Raw genomic sequence first — 20,728 nt, forward strand, 5'->3', positions numbered from 1 at the left:
CAACTTTGAAGAAGTCTAGAATTGAGGAATAGTTCTATGCTGGGGATGGAGAGGAACTGGAGTCAAGAATAGAGTAACTAAAGGAAGTGGAGTCGACTTGGCAGCGGGCTGTATAGGAGCTGATGTAAAGCCTGGGTAATATAAAAGGCTGTATGAACAGGAAAGAAGTGGGAAAATAAGAGCTTTGGAGGACAGGGCCAGGTGCCAAGTAGTCCTAGGATTGTGGACTCTGGATCTGACGGAACTATTGTCTCACCTTTGTTGGAAGGTGGCTTCTGCTAGTTGTGGCTTCTTTTGTTACTGAAGCAGTGTGATAGAGGCAGCAACCATTTTAGGTGTGTCCAATTGATGCGCGACTGCCAATGCACAGGTCCTTTTGGACCTGGAAGAAGGCAAAATGAGGGCTAAATTGGGGCAGGAGGTGCTTATCCATGTTCTGCTGATACGTGTGGGGGCCAGGAATGGAACCTCCATGCAAAATTGTTGCCGCCTTTATTAAGCTGCGGACTCCTGCTTATTAGTAGTGTGCTTCATTTTAAAACGGAAGAAGTCTTAGTTTAGGCAAGGAGAGTATCTGCATTAAAAACACATGCACCATAATATTCATACCTGATACTTTATTTTACAAGCAATAAAATACCACATGCAGTTCTAAATTACATAACAATGAGTATTCAAGGAAACAGTGAGTGAGGTTGGTGTTTATAGATCATAGGGCAGACAGAGCAAGTTCTTCAAATCAGGACCTGAAAAGGATGGATGACTTGTTCATAGCTTGGTTGCTCAACTTTGGCTGTGATGGTGGTTGTGTGATCTGATTTTTTTGGCTTTAAAGTCAGGGTGGGGGAAGAAGAGGAACTAAGAGTACTGTGGGACCAGCTTGAGAACTTGCAGCAGAATTGGTACAATATTCTGGACTACCCCCCTGGACCTTCATTTATGTTGCAGATGTTCTGGATTGTGACATCTTAATTAAGGGGCTGGAGTAGAGAAACTAAAGGAAGTTGGCTTTAGCAGATCAAACTTGTAGGTAGATGAAGATAGGACTACAATAGCAGGAAGAAAGTAGAAGACAACAGAGGTTTAAAGAGCTGTAGTCCAAGGAACAAAATGTGCAGAAGGCTAAATCTGAAACAAAAGTAAAGTGATTGAGAGCACTATACTGTTGATAAAACCTGATTTCTCTCCCTGATACTTATGCTCTGCTTCTTTTGCTGCTGCCCACACTGAACAGCTGTTGAGTGACCAAGTTCTTTTCTTTTGTTACATTACGTGGTTGCTACTCAATTCTTAGGATACACTGAATGTAGTTTTTTCAAATTAATGAATATAACTGAATAGCACATGGGATCTAAAATTACTCAGCCAGGACCTTGGATTTATATTACAGGAGACTATTCCATGGACAATTGTATGATTGCTTTTTCCTGTTGAATTCTTATTTAATGACTGTTGCCAAGTTCCACAGAAACAAATTGTGATGTCATAGGATAGTAACTTAAGGTGGAAGAAGAAAATAGAAACAGATGAATAACTAAAATGGTTTTTCATGCAAATGTTCCAGTTTATTGAAATATGAAAACAGCATTGTTGAATGTCTTGTGTGTGGCATCAGTAGCTGTTAAAGATTTTATTAGAGCTTATTGATATGACTTCTGTTTTTTCTGTCACTAGGCAACATGAATACTAGCATTTTAACTGTTTTTTCCTTAAGAAAAGGAGGGATGAATTTTTAATATGTGTCAGGACAGTACTTAGATGCCTTCTAATCTTATGTGAGGGAAAGATGGAGGCTCTGATGTCAGCATTTATATACATTTGAAGTTCTTAGTGGTGTTTATATCTTCAGTGCATTGTTGGAAGAAACTGAGTTCTTTAAAAACAAAGCAGATTTGTTGTTACACATCTTAAATATTCAGTTTTGAAAATGTAAGCCTTTTATTTTCTATATTTCTCATCACTGTGAGGAACTGGAACAGTTATTCAGATACTGAGGTGTCTAAGGTGTTTTATGCATATTGAGGTACGGTAATAACTTGCTTTGCTGATTAATACCATCTTTTGAAATTCAAGCAGTAAATGTCTGAGAACATTGTATATATTCATTATCTACTATATATTTTGGAAAGTGGTTTGTTTATTCTCCATGCAGATGCCTCTTGAGCTATTATTGCTAAAGCATGAAGGCTTCTGAGGTGAGGGTGGTGGTTTTTGTTGATGTTGGAACACTGGATGCCATTTTGAATCAAGATGGCAGCTTGAAACATGACTTTGGTGTAACTTCACTGGATTTTCAGTGCAGTGGGTGCAAACTGCACCAATTTCATTCTTGGCACAATTGTTCCTGACGTGGGAGCAGCTATTTTTTTTATCAACCTTGGAACACTGGATGCACTTTCAAATTAGGATGATAGTCCAAAACGTGACTTGGGCACGACTTTGTCTGATTTTTTGCATGACTGGTACAAACTGCACTGATTCAAACTTGGCATGAAGGTTCCTGATGTTGGGACAGCAATTTTTGTTAACGTGCAGCTTCTGGCTGTCATTCTGAATCAAGATGCTGGACAGAAACATGACTGGTGTGATTTTGCCCAATTTGGCGTTATGCATCCATTTGTATGCCTCTGAATATATTGTTACCCAGTTTACCATGACTTTGCCAAATTTGAACCAATAGTTCCAACCAGTACTAATTTGGATGGCTCTGAAGATAGCATTGCCAAATTTGGCAGGACAGTTGCAACCTATTCAGTTTTGGATGCCTCTGAAAATATTTTCACTGAACTTGGCATGAGGATTCCCAAGGTGGAAGAGGCAGACTTCCTATGTTTAGACACCAAGTGCCATGTTGAATCAAGATGGCAGACCAAATAAACCATAACTAAATACTAGCATTCTGCACCAGCTGGAGCTGCTGAATCAGACCCAAGGGCAGCCCCATATAGGAACTATTAAAGTAATCTAGCCTTGAAGTTGCCAATGTGTGGACGACAGTGGTTAAGCTATTCTTAACCAGGAACAGCTGTAGTTGGCAAACCAGAGGAAAGTGGTGAAAGGCATTCCTAGCCTTCTCCTTCCCCCATGACTACGAGACTGTCATCTCTGTTTTATTCACCTCGTTTCACACCTAACTTCTAACCACTTAGCCTACTTAAACTGTAAACACTTTGTCAAACATTTTACCCATTTAAGCAACATTTTACCCATAGTCCCAAACTTACACTACCTTGCACAGTGATTTGTAATTTTATGTTGATAAAACAGCAGCATGCTTCATATCCTAAGCATTTATTTTCTGTTTGTAGACAATGAATTAATCTCAAGGTCTGATAATCTCGTTGCTTCCTCACAACCAATATAAGGATCTGCTAGAGACTATGTCTCTGAGAGGACTTGGACAATGTTGTAACTATTGCCTGCAGTATCCTCCCCACTCAGTGGTTCCCTAAAAACAGGAGCTTTTCAATAGAAAATGGAACAGTCTACTATGAAAGGATCATAGAGGCCAGAATTGTCCTTCTCATTATTATTATTCTTTAAATATTATTTATCACTGCTCTTCACCAGCAGGTCTCAGGGTGTGTTACAACACTTTGAAATTCGGAATTAAAAACAATTAAAACATTCTACATTCACCAGAATAGGTGGGTTTCTGTAAACATGAATCTCAGGTGCCAAAGGCCAGGGTAAAGAGGTGTGTCATCAGTATTCCTGAACAGTTGTATAGTGAAGAGGCCAGACATACCTCCATGGGGAGGGAATTCAACCACTAAGTGGATGCCACAGGGAATGAATGCCCTCTCCTAGGCCATTGGCAACCAAACTTTTGCAGGAAGTGTAACTACCAAGGGCCCCCCCTCTGCTGATCTTAACAACCAAGCGGGTTTGTAAGGAAGGAAGCGGTCTTTCAGATATTTGGAGCCCATGTTTTTTTGGGCTTAAATACTAAAATGAGCACCTTGAGCCTGGTAATGAACTGGTGGCCCAGGCAGCTATTTTAAAACAAGCAACCCCAGCCAATAATTTGGGCACTGCATTTTGGACTAGTTGAAGTTTACTTCAGCAGCCTCATGTAGAGCACATTGGAATTTCCCAGAGCATGGAGTACAGTGACCAAATAATCTCTGTCCAAAAGAGGCTGTAGCTGGCAAATCAGCTGTAGCTGAAAATAGGCAAATCCAGCCACCAAGGGCCTCAAGTGACAATGCTGGATCTAGGAATAGTCCTAGGCTACGAACATGCTCCTTCCAGGGGAGTGCAACCTCATCCAGAACAGGCTGTTTTCTCTCCTTCTTGACTTCAGAAATTTGAACATATAACACTTCTGTCTTTTCAGGATTCAGCTTCAGTTTGTTGGCTAACATCCAGCCCATCACCCATCCTCACTTTTTGGATAATTTGTAGTAGCGCTTCTGATAGGTGGTAGTGGTATATTGTTTATGATTATACATCTATGGGCAGAGCAGCTTATTTTTATAGCACTAGCTGTAGATTGTATGAATAATAAATTATAAATAATTTCCCCTTCACAAACAGTAAAGTAGACAGATGGGGGCAGTAAAGATTATTATTTCAGTGGTCGTTATTATTCATTTTTATTTGAATAGGATGAAGGAGTTGTGAAAGAGATACCTATTACTCACCATGTGAAAGAAGGATGTGAAAAAGCAGATCCTGCACAATTTGAATTACTTAAAGTTCTTGGTCAAGGATCATTTGGAAAGGTAAGACAAAACTAGAACTGTTTATTCTAAATAATGCAATTTCATGTCATACTTGATTTCTAGTCCTGTTCATTCATCTAAAGACATACTTGATTTGTATTTAATGACTGTATAGTGAGCTATCTATGTTGGAGAGTTATTATAGTAAATTTACAAAGGATATACACTAATACCTTCTCCACTGCTTTCACAAGACGTTTTACTTTTCGAAAGTATTTTAGTCATTTTTATGATGAAACAGTACATATTGCTTTTGGTGGAAGATGGAAAAGGCATATTTGATTTACTGAGCGTAAATGATTAGCCAACACAATTGATGTTTACTGTGGTTTTATAATTTGTTGGAAGATGCCCAGAGTGGCTGGGCCAGCCCAGTCAGATGGGTGGCATATAACTAATAATTGGAAAGCTATGAAAGTGACCCTTAAATGGATGTGTATTCATCTCCACTACTATTAAAACACTAAAATGTGCGTGTTTGTGGAATGAGTTGCTAGATTCAACACAACTTAAATAATGCATTTTTATTTTTCATTAGCAGTTTCACTTATAGATAAGTTTTACACTGAAAATTCAAAATTGGGTGGTGTGGAAATATTTTTATATGATATGAACATTTTATAACAATTTTAAAATTGATTATATTATTTATAGGCCTAATGCAGAAGTTAACCAATCAATGGTTAGAAGATCAGGAGTGTTCCCTTCCCGCTTTTATCATTTTCTTTTATATCAGGCATAGGGACTCAGCAGATTTTGCTGAACTACAATTCCTATCATCCCTTGAGATTGGCCATGCCTGTTAGGGCTGATGGGACTTGGAAGTTCATCAGTGCCTTATGGGTCAAAGGTTATCCACTGCTATTTTATACTTTCCTTCCCGCTATGTTTCATTGTTAACTATGGTTAAGTGTTACATCTGAATCAGCAGGTTTGTTACCAGCTGTTAGATCCAAATGACAGTTTACAGCTATTATTGAAAGCTGGTTTGCTAACTAGTTTCAGCTAAAACACTTGGACTGAAATAATGTTATAGCATGGCTAGGTTATAAAAATGAAAGTAAAATTGGGGGAAGGGGGCTAAGGGTGGTTCATAATCCTTTTTAAGCATGGTATGACTTGACATAGTTAGCCTCTGCACCAGTATCAGAGTAAATGAATTAAGAGTGGGAGCTTTCATATATCTAGAGTACCTGGAAAGAAGTCAAACTGGCAAATTTTACAGGTTTGCAAATAATTTAAAGTCTAAGTAATATTTCAAAGCAAGTATTTTTATGTGGTTCTCTGTCAGTTCCCTTCCTCTTCCCCCAGAAACACAATAGTTCACCTTTGTACTTAATATTTATAGGTCACATGGAAGAGTAGGTACAAGTTAGCCTCTATTTTACATGAGTACACAGCCTCTTAATTAGTTCATGCTGTGGATATAAAAGCAACCCCCCCATTTGTGCGGTTCAGTATGTGCACGATTGTGCCCATGTGCATTGTGCTGAATCCGGAAGTGACCTGAAAATGTCACAAATGGGCAGAATGGGGTGGGGACAAAACAAAGTTTTCAGGCTTTTTCAATGTTGCTTCAAATATATGCGGTTTCACTTAAATGCGTGGTGCCTTGGAATGTAACCTGTGCATAAATTGGGGTTGCCTGTATTAAGTTTTTATTTCTGTAGTATTCAGTTTGTATAATTGGGACTAGAAAAAACCAGGTCAGCTAGGTAAGGGAAGAATTATTCTAATCTGACATATTATCATATTGGCCACTCAGTGGTCCTGGGATTCTCCTTATCTGCAGACTTACTGCTTGCCTGAAAGCAAGTTTGTATTTTGACTTCAACACTGGAGCATGTACCATGTGCGTACTTCAGTAATCACTCCCCTAAAAATATTTTATCATTTTTACTTCTTAAACACCTCCTGAAGTACCAAATGTATATGCAATAACATTTAAGTTTTTAAACAGGTATCATTCTGCAAGTTGTCATTTGTCCTAGGAGGTCTATAACCATGTTCTATCAATGTTGCATGTGTAATAAAACTGTGCCAGGCTGATTGAAAAGCAGTGGTTTTCTTGTCTATTCAACTCTCTTAGACATGGTTTGTCACTTTGTCCATTAATGTTAAGTCCCGGGGGTGTGAGGTCTCAAAATAGGTCTGCATTTACATCTGCATTTAGTCTTCTAATACCTTGCAATTGTAAGCCATGCTGCATTGATCAGGTGAGTAATAAGATCCTTCTGGGAAAGCTGTTGATCAGTTTGTGAGTAGTATGATAGAAGTGCTCTTTTAGGATCAAAGTGGGTATCTTGTTTTGTGGTAAGGCCTACTTTTTTCCAAAACAAAAAGACTTTGGGGTATTGCCACCGCAGGTGGATAAATGACCGTGTGACATTACAATTTCTCCAATACATAGCTAATGCTTTTTTAGTCATTTTACTCAATAATAAAATTATACAAGTAGTGTATACCTTTAAGTGCATTTTCCTGGTTCTTAGTGGAGCAGATTTAAAAGGGGCTTTTACCTGGATTCTGTTCCATAAGGTATAATCTAATGGATCACCCAAATCTTTTTCCTATCATGCCTTTATAATTGTGAGAGGTGGCAACATTTCAGTTTAGTACTTTATAGATTTGGAAAACAAGACCTTTCCCTAAAGCAGTGGTTTTCAACCAATGTGCTGTGGCACCCCGAGGTGCCTTGAATGATGGTCAGGGGTGCCGCGGGCAACACTGGCCTCTGTCCCACTTTCCTTCCCTCCCTCCTCTGATGCCCTCTTGCATCTCTGCCTCCCAAAGGCTTGCACAGCTGTTTGTTGCAGCAGTCCTGATTACAAGCTCTCCAGGTGAATGGTGCCTCTGGGGCTGGCCAGGGGGTGCTTCCTAGGCCCCTCTGGTGCAGTGTGAGGAGGCACCTCACTTTGGGGCAGGGGGGCAACTCAGAGACCGGGGGGGGGGCAGCTGTAGCTGCCCAGAGGACTGCCAAGGAGAGGAGAAGGAGGCTGAGAGAACCCTCCACAATGGAGGGATGAGGGGCTGCTGGCTCTGTAGGCAAGGGGTGACATAACTGGGCTTTTGAGCCCCACAGCGGTGCTGCAGAAATAATGTAGGTATGAAATTTACGGCATGTAATGCCCTAAGAGAGAATATTATGAAAATGATATACAGGTGGTACATGACACCAGTCAAGCTTGCAGAAATCTATCATTTGCCCGATAATAAATGTTGGAAATGTAAAGAAAATGAAGGTACATTTTTTCACCTCTGGTGGACGTGCCCAAAGATTAAGGCTTTCTGGGAAATGATCTATAATGAAATGAAAAAGGTATTTAAATATACCTTCCTGAAGAAACCAGAGGCCTTTCTCCTGGGCATAGTCGGCCAATTGGTGCCAAAGAAGGATAGAACTTTCTTTATGTATGCTACAACAGCAGCAAGAATACTTATTGCAAAGTACTGGAAGACACAAGATTTACCCACCCTGGAAGAGTGGCAGATGAAGGTGATGGACTATATGGAAGTGGCGGAAATGACTGGCAGAATCCGAGATCAGGGAGAAGAGTTGGTGGAAGAAGATTGGAAGAAATTTAAAGACTATTTGCAGAAACATTGTAAAATTAATGAATGTTAAAATGATGTTGGATTGAAATTAAGCGGCCTTAGTAACAAGGTTAATAAGAATATGTAAAAATGGATTGATAACGGATGAAAATATATAGTTACAATATGTTGAGATATGGAGTTAAGATAAATGAAAGAGGGTAAGGATTTGCTGAACTAACCATGTGAATGGGAACACAAAAAAGGGAGGTGTGAGGAGGTCAGGGAAATAAGCAAACGAAATTTAAGACATGAAAAAATTGATTTGTTTTTAATTTCTTCTATATATCTTTTCTGTATTTTGTATCTTTTTTTCCCCTATGTATTTTTCTCTTTTTTCTCTTTTTTTCTTTTTATTCTGTAATTTTCCTTTGTTTGTAAAACCTCAATAAATATCTTAAAAAAAGAAAAGAAATAATGTAGTTTGACAAGAGAGCCATGGACCCAAAAAGTTTGAAAACATTTGCACTAAAGGATTACAAGTTCACATTAGCTTTTCAAAAGCAATCATTGTGCATAATTCGTAAGCATTTGTAAAATATTTAATCTCTGTTCTCTGGTTAGGTTTTCCTCGTGAGGAAAATTTTTGGTCCTGATGCTGGACAGCTGTATGCAATGAAAGTTCTGAAGAAAGCTTCTTTAAAAGGTTTGCTTGCATTTTTTTAAAAAAATAATAGAGTACATTGGCTAAAGCCCCTTCTTCATGTGCCCCTTACACCAGAGGCCCAGAGGGTGGCAACAGGAGAACGGGCCTTCTCTGCTGTGGCTCCCGTTTGTGGAATGCTCTCTGTAGGGAAGCTTTCCTGACTCCTTCATTACTTATCTTTAGGGGCCAGGTGAATACATTTTTCTATAACCATGCCTTGTTTTATAGTTTAATAATCATTCCTATACTAAAGTTAATTACAAGTTCAATTGAAGGTACTTATATCCTAATTAAATATGTTGTAGGACTGAAGTGTTTGGCTGCAGTCCTCAAGGGCATACATCTGAAATAGTTCAATGGGTTTTGCTTATTGATTATTTCAAAGTGTGTGGCTTAATGATGGCAGACTTCTGTTTAAACCAGTTGTTTCCTTCATCTTAAATCAGTGCTTGATTTCCTGACTAAAAAGTGCCTGGGCTTATCCTGCCTGGCAGTTGCTCATTTTGATGTAAAATATAGTGACAGAATATCCCTGTTAAGTGAAAAGGACTCTGCACATGTTGAGGGGCATTTGTTCCAGTATTTATCCTGAACACTGAAAACAAGGTTGAAGACTATACTCTCTTCAAAAGCATGTCTTTATTCCCTAGCTTTAAATGACATATTTTTAGGGCTTGTCTTAATAAAGGTTTAAACAGATATGGCAGTGATTTATGGATTTTAAAATATGGCCTCTCCATATATATCGTGTTATACCTGTAAATCATACTACTGCAGTGAATTTCTCTTGACTTTTTTGTTGCAGTGTGTGTGAATCTGGTTGGTGACCCAGTGCAATCATAAATTGTAGAGTTGGAACAGACCCCAAGGGTTATCTAGTCCAATTCTCTGAAATGCAGGAATCACAGTTAAAGAATCCCTGACAGATGGCCATCCAACCTTCTCCAGTGAAGGAGAGTCATTTTGTAGAATAAACATTAGTGGTTTGTGTACAGAAACTCCTTGGTGAATTCTGCCTGTTGTATATATTTCCCCTCAAATTCTTAGTCAAAATAGCCATTTAACTAAACTGTGGTTGTTTATAAAGTTTTCTGCATCTGATTTAATTCAGGTAGCTTGCTTAATATAGATAACAGCCATTTCTGTTTGCAGTTCGAGATAGAGTTCGTACAAAGATGGAGAGAGATATATTAGTAGAAGTAAATCATCCGTTTATTGTCAAACTGCACTATGGTGAGTATTTTTGTGTCCATTGAAATGCATATTTAAATGAAAATTCTAATAAGCATTTTCTTACAGATTTTTTGGGGAAATTTGCTGACTGATGGGAAAGCAAAATAGAACTTAATTATGAATGAACGCATGATAAACTGATAGTGAAAATGCATGAAACTAACAATGATCAATCCCTGAACTGAATGAGCTCTTCAATGCACTATTTGTTCTGTCCTAAAATTGTTCTTGGCCAATCTGGAAATAGCCGTAGTTTTATAAGAAGCTATTTTTAAAAGGACCCTTCACACCGCTGATAATGTATGACATCTTGGTAACCTGTGACCACATTGCTAAATATGGAATTTTTGCCTCAACACGACCAAATTGTAGTGCTAATTCTACTCCCTCATGAAGCCTATTTGTTACATGTTTGCTTTCCTGTCTCAATAAAGTTCACTTGAATTTAGATTGATGTTTCTACGTATGCAAATAAGAATGCAAGCATGTGATGAATTTAACTTTCATGGCTTTTGTCTGCTTTCTTTAAAGGTTTAATTGTAAAATTGGATACAAAATTAGATCTTTGCTGTAGAAAAAGTCTTGAGTACTTCTAATGTGTAAATAGTATTAAAATATTTTGAGTTCTAGATAAGCATGCGGGTATTAATTTAGTATTTTGATGAAGTATTCTTATGATTATTCAAATCAGCTTTTCAGACTGAAGGGAAGCTATATTTAATATTGGATTTTCTCAGGGGAGGAGATGTGTTCACAAGATTATCCAAAGAGGTACGTATTTCTATAATTTTGAAAACAAAATTAATATTTACATTAGGCAAAATGGACTATCTTGTAATTTTACATTTTTACCCTGTCCTTCCACATTTGTGCATTGCATGATATATATTGAATATACATTAGTACATATATCATAAAGACATACCAACTTAGAAAACTGTAAGTAGCTGGGCCTATTTAATTAAATGAGCAGAGTTTCCAGTAATGGGTGTGTTTTGGGTAAGGCTCCTGTACCCGCGATTGGGAAGAACATTCACCAGGACCAAACAAAATGTCACAGAAGTGTGGCAAGCTTTTGAGTTATCCAGGACTGTTCACCAAGCAAGATGTTGCACAAAGTAGGGAGTGACAAGAGTGAAGAAAAACAAAAGAGTACAAAAATAAGGCTGATGTAGTAACCGTGAGGTCAGCTTCTGGATTCTGTTCCATGATCTTGAATTCTGGAGAACTCAGAACCGTGCCACCTCTCTGTGACATCTTGATTTGTGCCAATAAAAGTTTTTTTTCCTTCTAAACCTAAATAACTTTCTTTGGTTTTTATGAGCTGAAGGCTATAATCCTATGCACACTCAATCTGTGGGATGTTTCTGAGCAGTACAGGCACCCCACCACTTACATGCATCCTATTAATGCACGACCATGTTTATGTGGATAGCCAATAAACAAACAAACAAACAAACAAATAGATAGACAGACAGACAGACAGACCTTCCCTTGCTCGAGGCTTCTGCCCTGAAGTTGCTCTGGGCTTCTACTGAATAAGGGAAGGCAGCCTTCAATTGACATGGGGTCGGGAGATACCTTCTCCCTGCCACTCGGCTGCGTGTCCGCGTCCCTATTCTTGTGATAGTTCTGCTGGGTGCTCTTATTGGCCGTTGCTCTCTGTGGCCAGCTGCCAGCACTGTTCACACTGGTTCCCCTCGGGCACAAAGACAGACTTGAGAGAGGCTTGGCAGCAGCCTTGGGCAAATTCTGGGGTTAGTCTCTCTCTCTCTCTCCTCCCCACACACTGTCCCTAATAAAGTGGGGCGCTCCTCATTTTACGCAATTTCACTTACGTGTGCGGGGCCCCCAGAACGTAACCCCCGCGTAAGTGGGGGGACGCCTGTATACATAGGATTGTCCTGTAATTCGTTCAGTATACAGTATGGACTGAGAAATATGCCTCCCATTTACAACTGCTCATTCCTAAAACGGGAATGTGTGTTTAAGTATTTACTTTTCCTTGGAACAAGAGAAAATGAAAATCTTGACTCTGCTTTGAATCTCTTCCACCTGTTATAAATATTCTTCTATAAATATTTTTATACTTCATATATACTACTTTGGCATTTACATTTCTACCTACTTCATTCCAAGTTGCAGAATATTTTTATAAAATGGCTGTTTTCTGAAATCAGTTATCAGCATTTTTATACCAAGGAGTATCTGGACTGCATTCAGATCTTTATTTCATGTGGAGGGAGTGGGTGTGCAAGTAGAGCACATGATGATCTGTTAGGGAGTTTAGCATCATTCTACTTCCCTTCTGTCCATCCCAGTCATCTTTTAGCAGGGGTGAGGGGAAGAAGGAGGAATGATCTGAATATCTGTTCCGTTGGGAGCTAGCAGGATTTATGCTAGCCCTCTCTAGCTTGTCTTTTCTGATGGCCTATATACAGCCTGAGCTCCCATCATCCTGGATTATGGGGGATACATGCATCACAGCTTTTTAGATCTTACGGGAGTTTATAGTCATCTTAGATATGCAGAAATTTAACAAGATCAGAATGTAAATCTATATAGTTCTTATTAGGTTATGTTTACAGAGGAAGATGTGAAATTCTACCTCGCAGAACTGGCCCTTGCTTTGGATCATCTGCACAGCTTGGGAATTGTGTACAGGGACCTGAAGCCAGAAAAGTAAAGTAAAATGTATTTTATCCGTTACTACAGTACTCTTGTTCGAAGATTTATTTGCCTTTTTTGTAATCAGAATATAGAATCACATGGAAGTTTAGATATTTTATTCTTCTAATATATATTGAAAATAGAGTATTGCATATTGTTAATATAATACAGGCACCCCCCCACTTACGCGCATTCCACTCACGTGTGACCATGTTTAGACGCATCACCGTGAAATAAATAAATGATTTAAACCAGGAAATGGTGCCAAAACACTGCAAAAAGAGCAAGAGAGACCTGGAGAGTGGGGGAAAGCAGCTTGCACGGCCGCTCCGATTGTCTTGCCGCCTCCACTAACGCACCCTCCTTGTCTTTCTTCTTCCTTGGCAGCAGAGCCATTGTGGGGTGGGGGTGCTCCATGCCTCTGTCCACTACCCATCCCTCGCTCACTCGCTTGTGTCAGTTTTGTTTCTTGGACAGGATCCGAGAGTCCCTCTGCCCTCTGATCGCCCTCTCCCTTGCCACCCAACAAATAGGCAGCAACATTATTTCGTGAGGGGTGGGGGAGAAATTAGATAAAAAATAAACGGTCTACAGCAACTTCTAAGACTACTAGAGAGAGTGCTGAGAAGCCCAGCAGCAGTGTTGGGCACCTGCAACCAAACAGCTACCAACCCACAGCTCAACTTTCTGGTCACTGGAGGCAGGCAGGGCATGCATGTCCAAGGGTACATAGCTGCCCGGGGAAAACTGATGGGATGGATGGGATCTGCTGAGAGAGAGCTGTTTTCCAGCGTCTCTCAATAGCGCCCCCCATTTTTCACATATATGTGCAGAGTCTGGGAACATAACCTCCACATAAGGTTGGGGGGGGAATGCCTGTATATAAATAATATTGGTTTAATTATTATTTCATTTGCTAAATTAAATGTATTATAAATTCTCCTGTTATGTGTATTGGTGAATGTGGATTTTAATTTTCAGCATTTTGCTTGATGAAGCAGGACATATCAAGTTAACAGGTAGGTGAACTTACCAACATAACTTTAAAAAAAATATATAAGTATCTTGAAAAGTTATAGCAGGAGATACTGCATTGAATTTTTCATAGCTGTTGTTATGTGCATTTTTTCTTGTGCATTTTCAAACATTTTAGACTTAGAGGTTATTGTATGCCAGGATCTTGTGCATATAGCCAGAAATGACTTTCTTCTAGCCAGGTTGTAAGCTGTTGTGACTTCCTCCAGTGTCCTAGCCAGCAAGCTCACATATTCTCATGCACCATCCTGTTGACTGTTAAGCACTTCTTGGAGATTTTTAATTAAATCAGGGAAAAAGAAGAAGATGAAGAAGAATTCCATTCATTCATTCGTTCGTTCGTTTGTTCATTCTTGTACCCTGTGCAAGAATATAAAAGAACACAACAAAACATTGAACATTACAAGCTTCCCAATACAGGGCTGCCTTCAGATGTCTACGGAAAGTTATATAATTGTTTATCTCTGGACTCAGCTACACAGTTGCAAATAAAACGTTTTAAATGTGTTGTAAAGTGCAATATACAAATGTGACACTAGATAGTAATACGTAGTGAGCTATGCAAAATTCAATGCCTTTTTCAAAACTTTTTTTAAAAAACATTTTCACAGTGTTTTTATGTGTGTAGATTCCCCCTCTTTAACACCTGATGGGAGGGCTTTCTACAGGGCAGGTGCAACTACTGAGAAGGTAATCTACCTGGTTCCCTTCTCGCAATGTGGGAACTGCTAGAAGGCCCTCTGAGTGATACCTCATTGTTCGGGCTGGATGATGGGGCTGGAGATGGTCATTCAGGTATATAGGGCCAAAGCACTTATTCTGCAACAATATGTTTTAATATATTGGCTTAGCTTCTGAATTGAATATAATTTTTCACCACCAATGCCTTGCTTCTGCGAAATCATCTGATTATTGTAAGGAGTCACTGAAACAGAACGGCATTTGAGCTCGGAGGCTGCATCAAGAAGAGGGGTCTCTGAAATTGAGACCTCAGCTGCCCAAAGGAAATGCCTTCTATTTTTGCAATAGTACCCTTGGATCCTCGTTGAAAGGATTTTCAACAGTGAAGTGGAAGCAGTTCTTGTCTGCATTTTTTGAGTGGGTTAGAACCCCAAAGTATAATTTAATATCCTCATGATTCTTTTAATCTACTTCTGCTTTTCTGCAGAGGATGTCAGCTGTTAGATCCATTTCTTGGTCCAAAATTATGATGGAAGCAGATATTATGTTCCAGTTTGATGGCCCAGTTTGTCAGGCATGGTTTCTATTTGTTGTAGCCCATTTGCTATTGAGATTGCCCTCATATATATTTATTCAGCTTATAAATGTATTAGACACTTTTCTTCACAGTGGTTTAAAAAAAGACACATAAAGTAAAAATAACAAAAAACCCAAGCAGTTAAACATAGTAACTGTAAAGTTTAGGTGAAATTTATAAATCAGGTGGAAATATTTCAAATAGAAGCTCAGCAGTTTGACCATTTAGTTATTTAAGAACTCATTGGTGGATACCTTCTGACATCTTGGTGAAATTTACAGAATAATCCACTGCATGTGTACTCAGAAGTAAGACTCTGTTTAGTGGTGTTTTTCCCCAAGTAAGCACACAAAGGATTGTAGCCTCAAAAGTATTAATGTCTTAGTTTTGTATCAGGATCTGTGTGTCACAGTTGTTTGATGAGAGAGATGAAGGATTATGTCAGAATGATAGCAGACACAGAATATTTGCTTTTAGTATCTCCAAAGTATATAAAGGTTCACCAAAGATAAGCAGGAAGAAGACCTAGTACACTTCTCTCATGTAGATGGAATGTTGTATAAGTGCAGAAATGCACCTTGGATTTAAATGTTGTATACGTCTATAGAAGTACTATTTACGCAGATTCAGCTTTACACACTTGTGGGAGGGACTAAAAAAATTGAAAAGGGACCATAAGTAGGGAGCATAAGTAGAGGTAGAGGTATTATCATTGTAGATTGCCTTAAGTATCTTCATACTAAACAATCTGAGTTTAGTCTTTCAGTCATTCCAAAAGAGAGAAAATTCATCTGAGTCCTTCAAAATTTTCAATTTTTACTCTTGATAAAACAGAAAAAATAGTATGCAGGGAGGAGCTGGTTCGCCCCAAATTTAGGATGAGTGAGGATTGGTAAAATCCCTATTTGGGTTCTATGTGAATGGTTTGCATTTACCTTATTTTAGTCACGTTTTGTAGAAAATGGTTTTCTCCCAAAGTGTCTCACCTCAGTTAAAAAGAAAATAAGAAAAGAGAATGGCTTTAGGAGAAAAGGGACAAGGGGAGGTGACAGATCAGTACTTCTGGTCAGTTGAACAAAGTACCGGTCTCTAAGCATGTCTTTACATCCAGTTTGGGCCTGGTTGATCTTCACTTGCTGGCATTCTTTCTTGAATAGCAGTTAGTGGGTCTTGTTCTTTGGATAGATCTGGAATGTCCCTTTGCCTTGCTTCTGCAGTTGTAGGGGAACTGGAATTTAGAACAGAATGTTCTTTCTGTCATGGAGGGGAATATTGCATTATTTTGCAGGCTGCAATTTTAATAGAAAGAAAAATGCTAAAATATAGTTGAAAATTGCTTGTTAGCAAGCACACTCTAAATTCTCTTCAGCTTTATTATAAGGGACAAAAAAGCAAAGTAGGCATTTATGAGTGAATTTTGGCAGTATTTCACATAGCCACAGCAAAAGAAATGAGAAAACGTTATTTGGGCAAGCTTACTCAGCTTTTGGTGTGGCATTGTTAGCAGTCAATGAATCTTTGTAGAAGACAACATTAAGTTGTGAAATGTATTGTTCTAAAGGGGCACAAGGAGCTAAAACAAATTATTCAATCATAATATAATATCCTGCAATCATAATATCAAACAACCACATCATATAATAGTATATAATCATGATATCGTACTATCATAATAGCAAAATCATACAGGCATAATATTATATGGTCATACAACTATACAATCAATATAACAATATCATACCATCACAATATCACACTATCATATTGTACAATCATCAAATCATATCAAATGATCATTAATGAAGGAAATTAACCTGTATCCAGCTCCGCCAACACATGTTGCTGATGACCAGTGTAAAATGGGAGAGGCTTAATTTCCCTCTCCTTGAAATTCGTTTTGCATTGGCCAGCCGGGGTGGGGTATGTGGGCTGGGGAGGTGAGGGCTATGATATTTGGTGATGGCATTGTTATGATATTGTGATTGGGAAATATTATGATTATATGATATTGATCTGATTGTGTGGTTGTATGGTGTTGTGTGTTTATGATTATGTAATTGTGATATTATAATTGTATTGCATTGTATTGTATTGCAATATTATAATTATGAATGATTCTATGATTGAATGAGATGGCTGATTGATTTAATAATATGATTGTATGATATTATGTTTGAATGCTATTATGATGTGAACTTGTAAATGGGCATTTGCTGCACCTCATAGCAGTTGGCAAGAATATGTTTGCTAAGAGTCTCGTGAACCTGATCAGGAGAGCTTTAAACTAAATCCTGAGGGGGAGGGAGATAGTATTACAGATGACAGTTAAACATGCATGCACATACACATGCACAAATACACACACTCCCCTTACTTTTTCTTGGCTGGATTTGCCTTTGTACCATTGGATTAACTTGCAGACTGCGCTTCTGGACACTGGTGGAAGCCATGTAAAGATTAAAAAAATGGTCTGAAAAAGCTTTACAAAAAATTGGACATGATCGATTCTTGTAACCTGTTCTTTCCTTGAAACTTCAATCACAGCAGCTGGAGGCAAACTGATTTTAAACCAAGCAGCAACTTTGTTAATATGAGCTGCTACTGGCATGTTTCTACATGGCTTTAAAAATACATCCATAATTCCTTATGTTAGATAAAAATGAGACTTTTCAGTAATAGTTTTGCCATTGATGAACATTTTCATGTTATATTGTACGGCAAGAATTTGGCAAGAGGTTTGTACATGCAGATCCCACTTACAGTTCCCAGGGAATCATTTGTTGGGTGAGCATTCACACAATGAGCTAATGATTTCCATTTTTTTCCTATGAGAACATTTATAATCCATGATCTTTTTCTGCCCTGTCCCACCGTGGTTTCTTCCTAAAATGGCTGCAACCAACCAGCAAAAGAATTACAAAGGAAAAACTGATTTGTCCAACTTCTCCTGCTCTCTGAGTTGTCTTATCTCACTCTCCCCTCCCTCTGTCCATGATTTCTGCCCCAAAATGGCTGCCGCTGATGAGCAAAGCACAAACAAATAAGTAAATGAGCAAACTCTGGCTGTTGGGATTTCTGAGTCAGCTGTGCATATAACAAGATTTGGGCATAACTCCTTGTGTTCAGATAAGTGAATTTGCGGGTAACAAGTGGGCAGATAGTGGGACCTGCGTGTATATAGAATGGCTTGTTAGGAGGCCAACTTATTTAATAAACTGTGCTGTCCTTGTATTCACTGTTGAGCAGCACTGAAAGCATACCTGAAAATAAATGTTATATTGTATGTACAGATTATGTTCAGTCTTCCAGCATAGTGCTTTTTTTTTTAGATCCACTTTAAAAAAACTATTTAATTTTGTTTGAAGTATAATAAGCCAAGGGTGACTTATTAATATTCACATGAGTCATTGAAGCTCATATATTGGTGGAACAGTATGGCAACCACTTTGTTTGTATCTTCCATCATTTTGCCTTTAGGCTAATAATATCATATTAATTAACCCTGAGCACATGAAGCCATTATAGTACAAGAAATAACACAGTAAAAGAATACCGTGTTATCATGCAGTTTGCAAATGTTTCAGTCATATTTCTGTTTAATTTGAGAGTTCCTTGATCAGCTGTTTTGCATCCCATTTTTTTCTGTCCTTTGGGCTATAGGATAGTATATGCACTCCTAAAAAATACATAGTTCAAGCTTGTAATGTTTTGCAACCCCTATGGGACAAAGTTTCTTTATGTGAACTATTTTATAATACTATTTTAGACTTCGGCCTTAGCAAAGAATCTGTGGATCAAGAAAAGAAAGCCTATTCTTTCTGTGGTACTGTAGAGTACATGGCTCCTGAAGTTGTAAACAGACGAGGCCACAACCAGAGTGCTGACTGGTGGTCATTTGGTGTTCTTATGGTACTGTATATTTCATTACCTAATTTTACATGACAATCAGATGTGCTGCATGTTGTTGCCATTTTCCACATGTTTAAAATCTGAGAAAGTTTTTGTTTTAAAATATACTTAACTTCTGTGTGAAATTTGTAGTTATTTTCTGTGTTGAATAACTGAAGTATGGCAACTGAAAACATTTCACCACACAATATTTTGACAATGAAAACCTTAATACATTTTAGCATAACCATTTGATTGAAGAATCTTATATTCCTTTGTGCTTTTTTATTGTGGCAATGAACTACTACAACAAACTCATGGACTGAATTTTAGCCAAGGGCATTTTGTTTGTTGTTGTCTGTATGTGCTATGGCTGAACAAACTATCAATTGCCAATAGTATTGCTGCATTTTAACTAATGGCCCTCCAAACTTCATGGGGCAATATATCATAAATTCCACGTCTAGTTATTTTATTATTTTCTTGCTGCTTTCCTACCCCCAGTTCAAAATTCCTCCAAATTAAAATTAGATTTTCTAAAAGTTTGATCTGGGCTTGTTTCTTTCCCAGTTTGAAATGCTTACTGGTACACTACCATTTCAAGGTAAAGATCGAAATGAAACTATGAATATGATACTCAAGTAAGTATTCTTCTGTTCTCTATCTCAAAATATTTCTATTTCTAAGTATTTCCAACTTAGAAAGTATAATACAAATTATATTTGACTAATACCCTATAACAATCTTTAACTTGAATGAAAGAAAATATAGAGTAAAAATACAGTTTTCTTTATGACCTAAATGATTAGAAAATGTATTCTACAAATGAACAAATTACATTTTGGAGATGGCATTTTCTTTAAATTTTAATGTCTTCTATGCTTTAGAGCAGGGGTTGTCAACCTGGTCCCTACGGCCCACTAGTTGGTGTTTCAGGATTCTAGGTGGGCGGTAGGGGTTCTATGGCACAAGCTGAATCCACTTCCATCGAGCACAGGTGGGTGGGAAGAAAATTTTACCAGCAAGAAAGATGCATTAGTGGGCAGTAGGTATAAAAAGGTTGACTACCCCTGCTTTAGAAGGTCTTTGCTTATTAAACTTACAGTCAAACGGTTTAATCTTTAGAATTGGGTTAGTTTGGGGCTTGCCAGCAGCAGAGACACAATGTTGCAAACCCTAGCTTTTAATCTGGCGATGCTGGCAGGTTTTTGTGCAAAGGTTAAGATCACTGTGTTCATTCCCACCCCCTTTTTTAAAAAAAGCTTCCGTATAGTATCAGATATATTTCTTGGAAAAGTGATGAACACTTTTACTTGCCAGATTGTATACTAGATTCTTGCCCCTCTCCAGCCACAGTGAGTGCTTTGGGGACTTCATTCTACATAGGGAATGAGCATCTGTTCTGGTGACTTGCTCAGTGATTTTGGACTATGGAATGGGGAGAAAAGCTTTGCAAAGAACTCTGATTAAATAGTCAGCTCATGAAAGCATAATGGAGTATTGTATTCCCAGAAAATTGTTTGTTTATCTGGAATAGATGAACAAGAATATGCAATTCTGTGTAAGATGCAATATAGAAAGTGGATGACATGAATAGTTAAACCCTTTAAAAATGTGCTCTTTTAGGGTAATTGAATTGAACTGCAAACTTCCTTGTTGCATTGAAGTGTATTGCAC

General features: G+C 38.2%; 1 protein-coding gene across 5 annotated transcripts in view; it reads left to right on the forward strand.

Annotated features, from left to right (window-relative positions):
• The window catches only part of RPS6KA6 (ribosomal protein S6 kinase A6), a 59,865-nt gene that overhangs the window by 14,916 nt on the left and 24,221 nt on the right, over positions 1-20,728 (forward strand). For 3 of the 5 annotated variants that reach the window (XM_083595915.1, XM_083595917.1, XM_083595916.1), the window contains exons 3-10: positions 4,611-4,727; positions 8,886-8,967; positions 10,120-10,200; positions 10,892-10,971; positions 12,776-12,882; positions 13,852-13,889; positions 18,930-19,072; positions 19,622-19,692. In XM_083595915.1, the coding sequence (XP_083452041.1) occupies positions 4,611-4,727; positions 8,886-8,967; positions 10,120-10,200; positions 10,892-10,971; positions 12,776-12,882; positions 13,852-13,889; positions 18,930-19,072; positions 19,622-19,692 (719 nt within the window). Of the gene's footprint in view, positions 1-4,610; positions 7,832-8,744; positions 8,968-10,119; positions 10,201-10,891; positions 10,972-12,775; positions 12,883-13,851; positions 13,890-18,929; positions 19,073-19,621; positions 19,693-20,728 lie in introns of all 5 variants that reach the window. The other 2 variants (XM_083595919.1, XM_083595918.1) reach the window with 1 other exon arrangement.

The sequence above is a fragment of the Podarcis filfolensis genome (assembly GCF_964270895.1).
Source record: "Podarcis filfolensis genome assembly, chromosome: Z".
Classification (NCBI taxonomy): Eukaryota; Metazoa; Chordata; class Lepidosauria; order Squamata; family Lacertidae; genus Podarcis; species Podarcis filfolensis.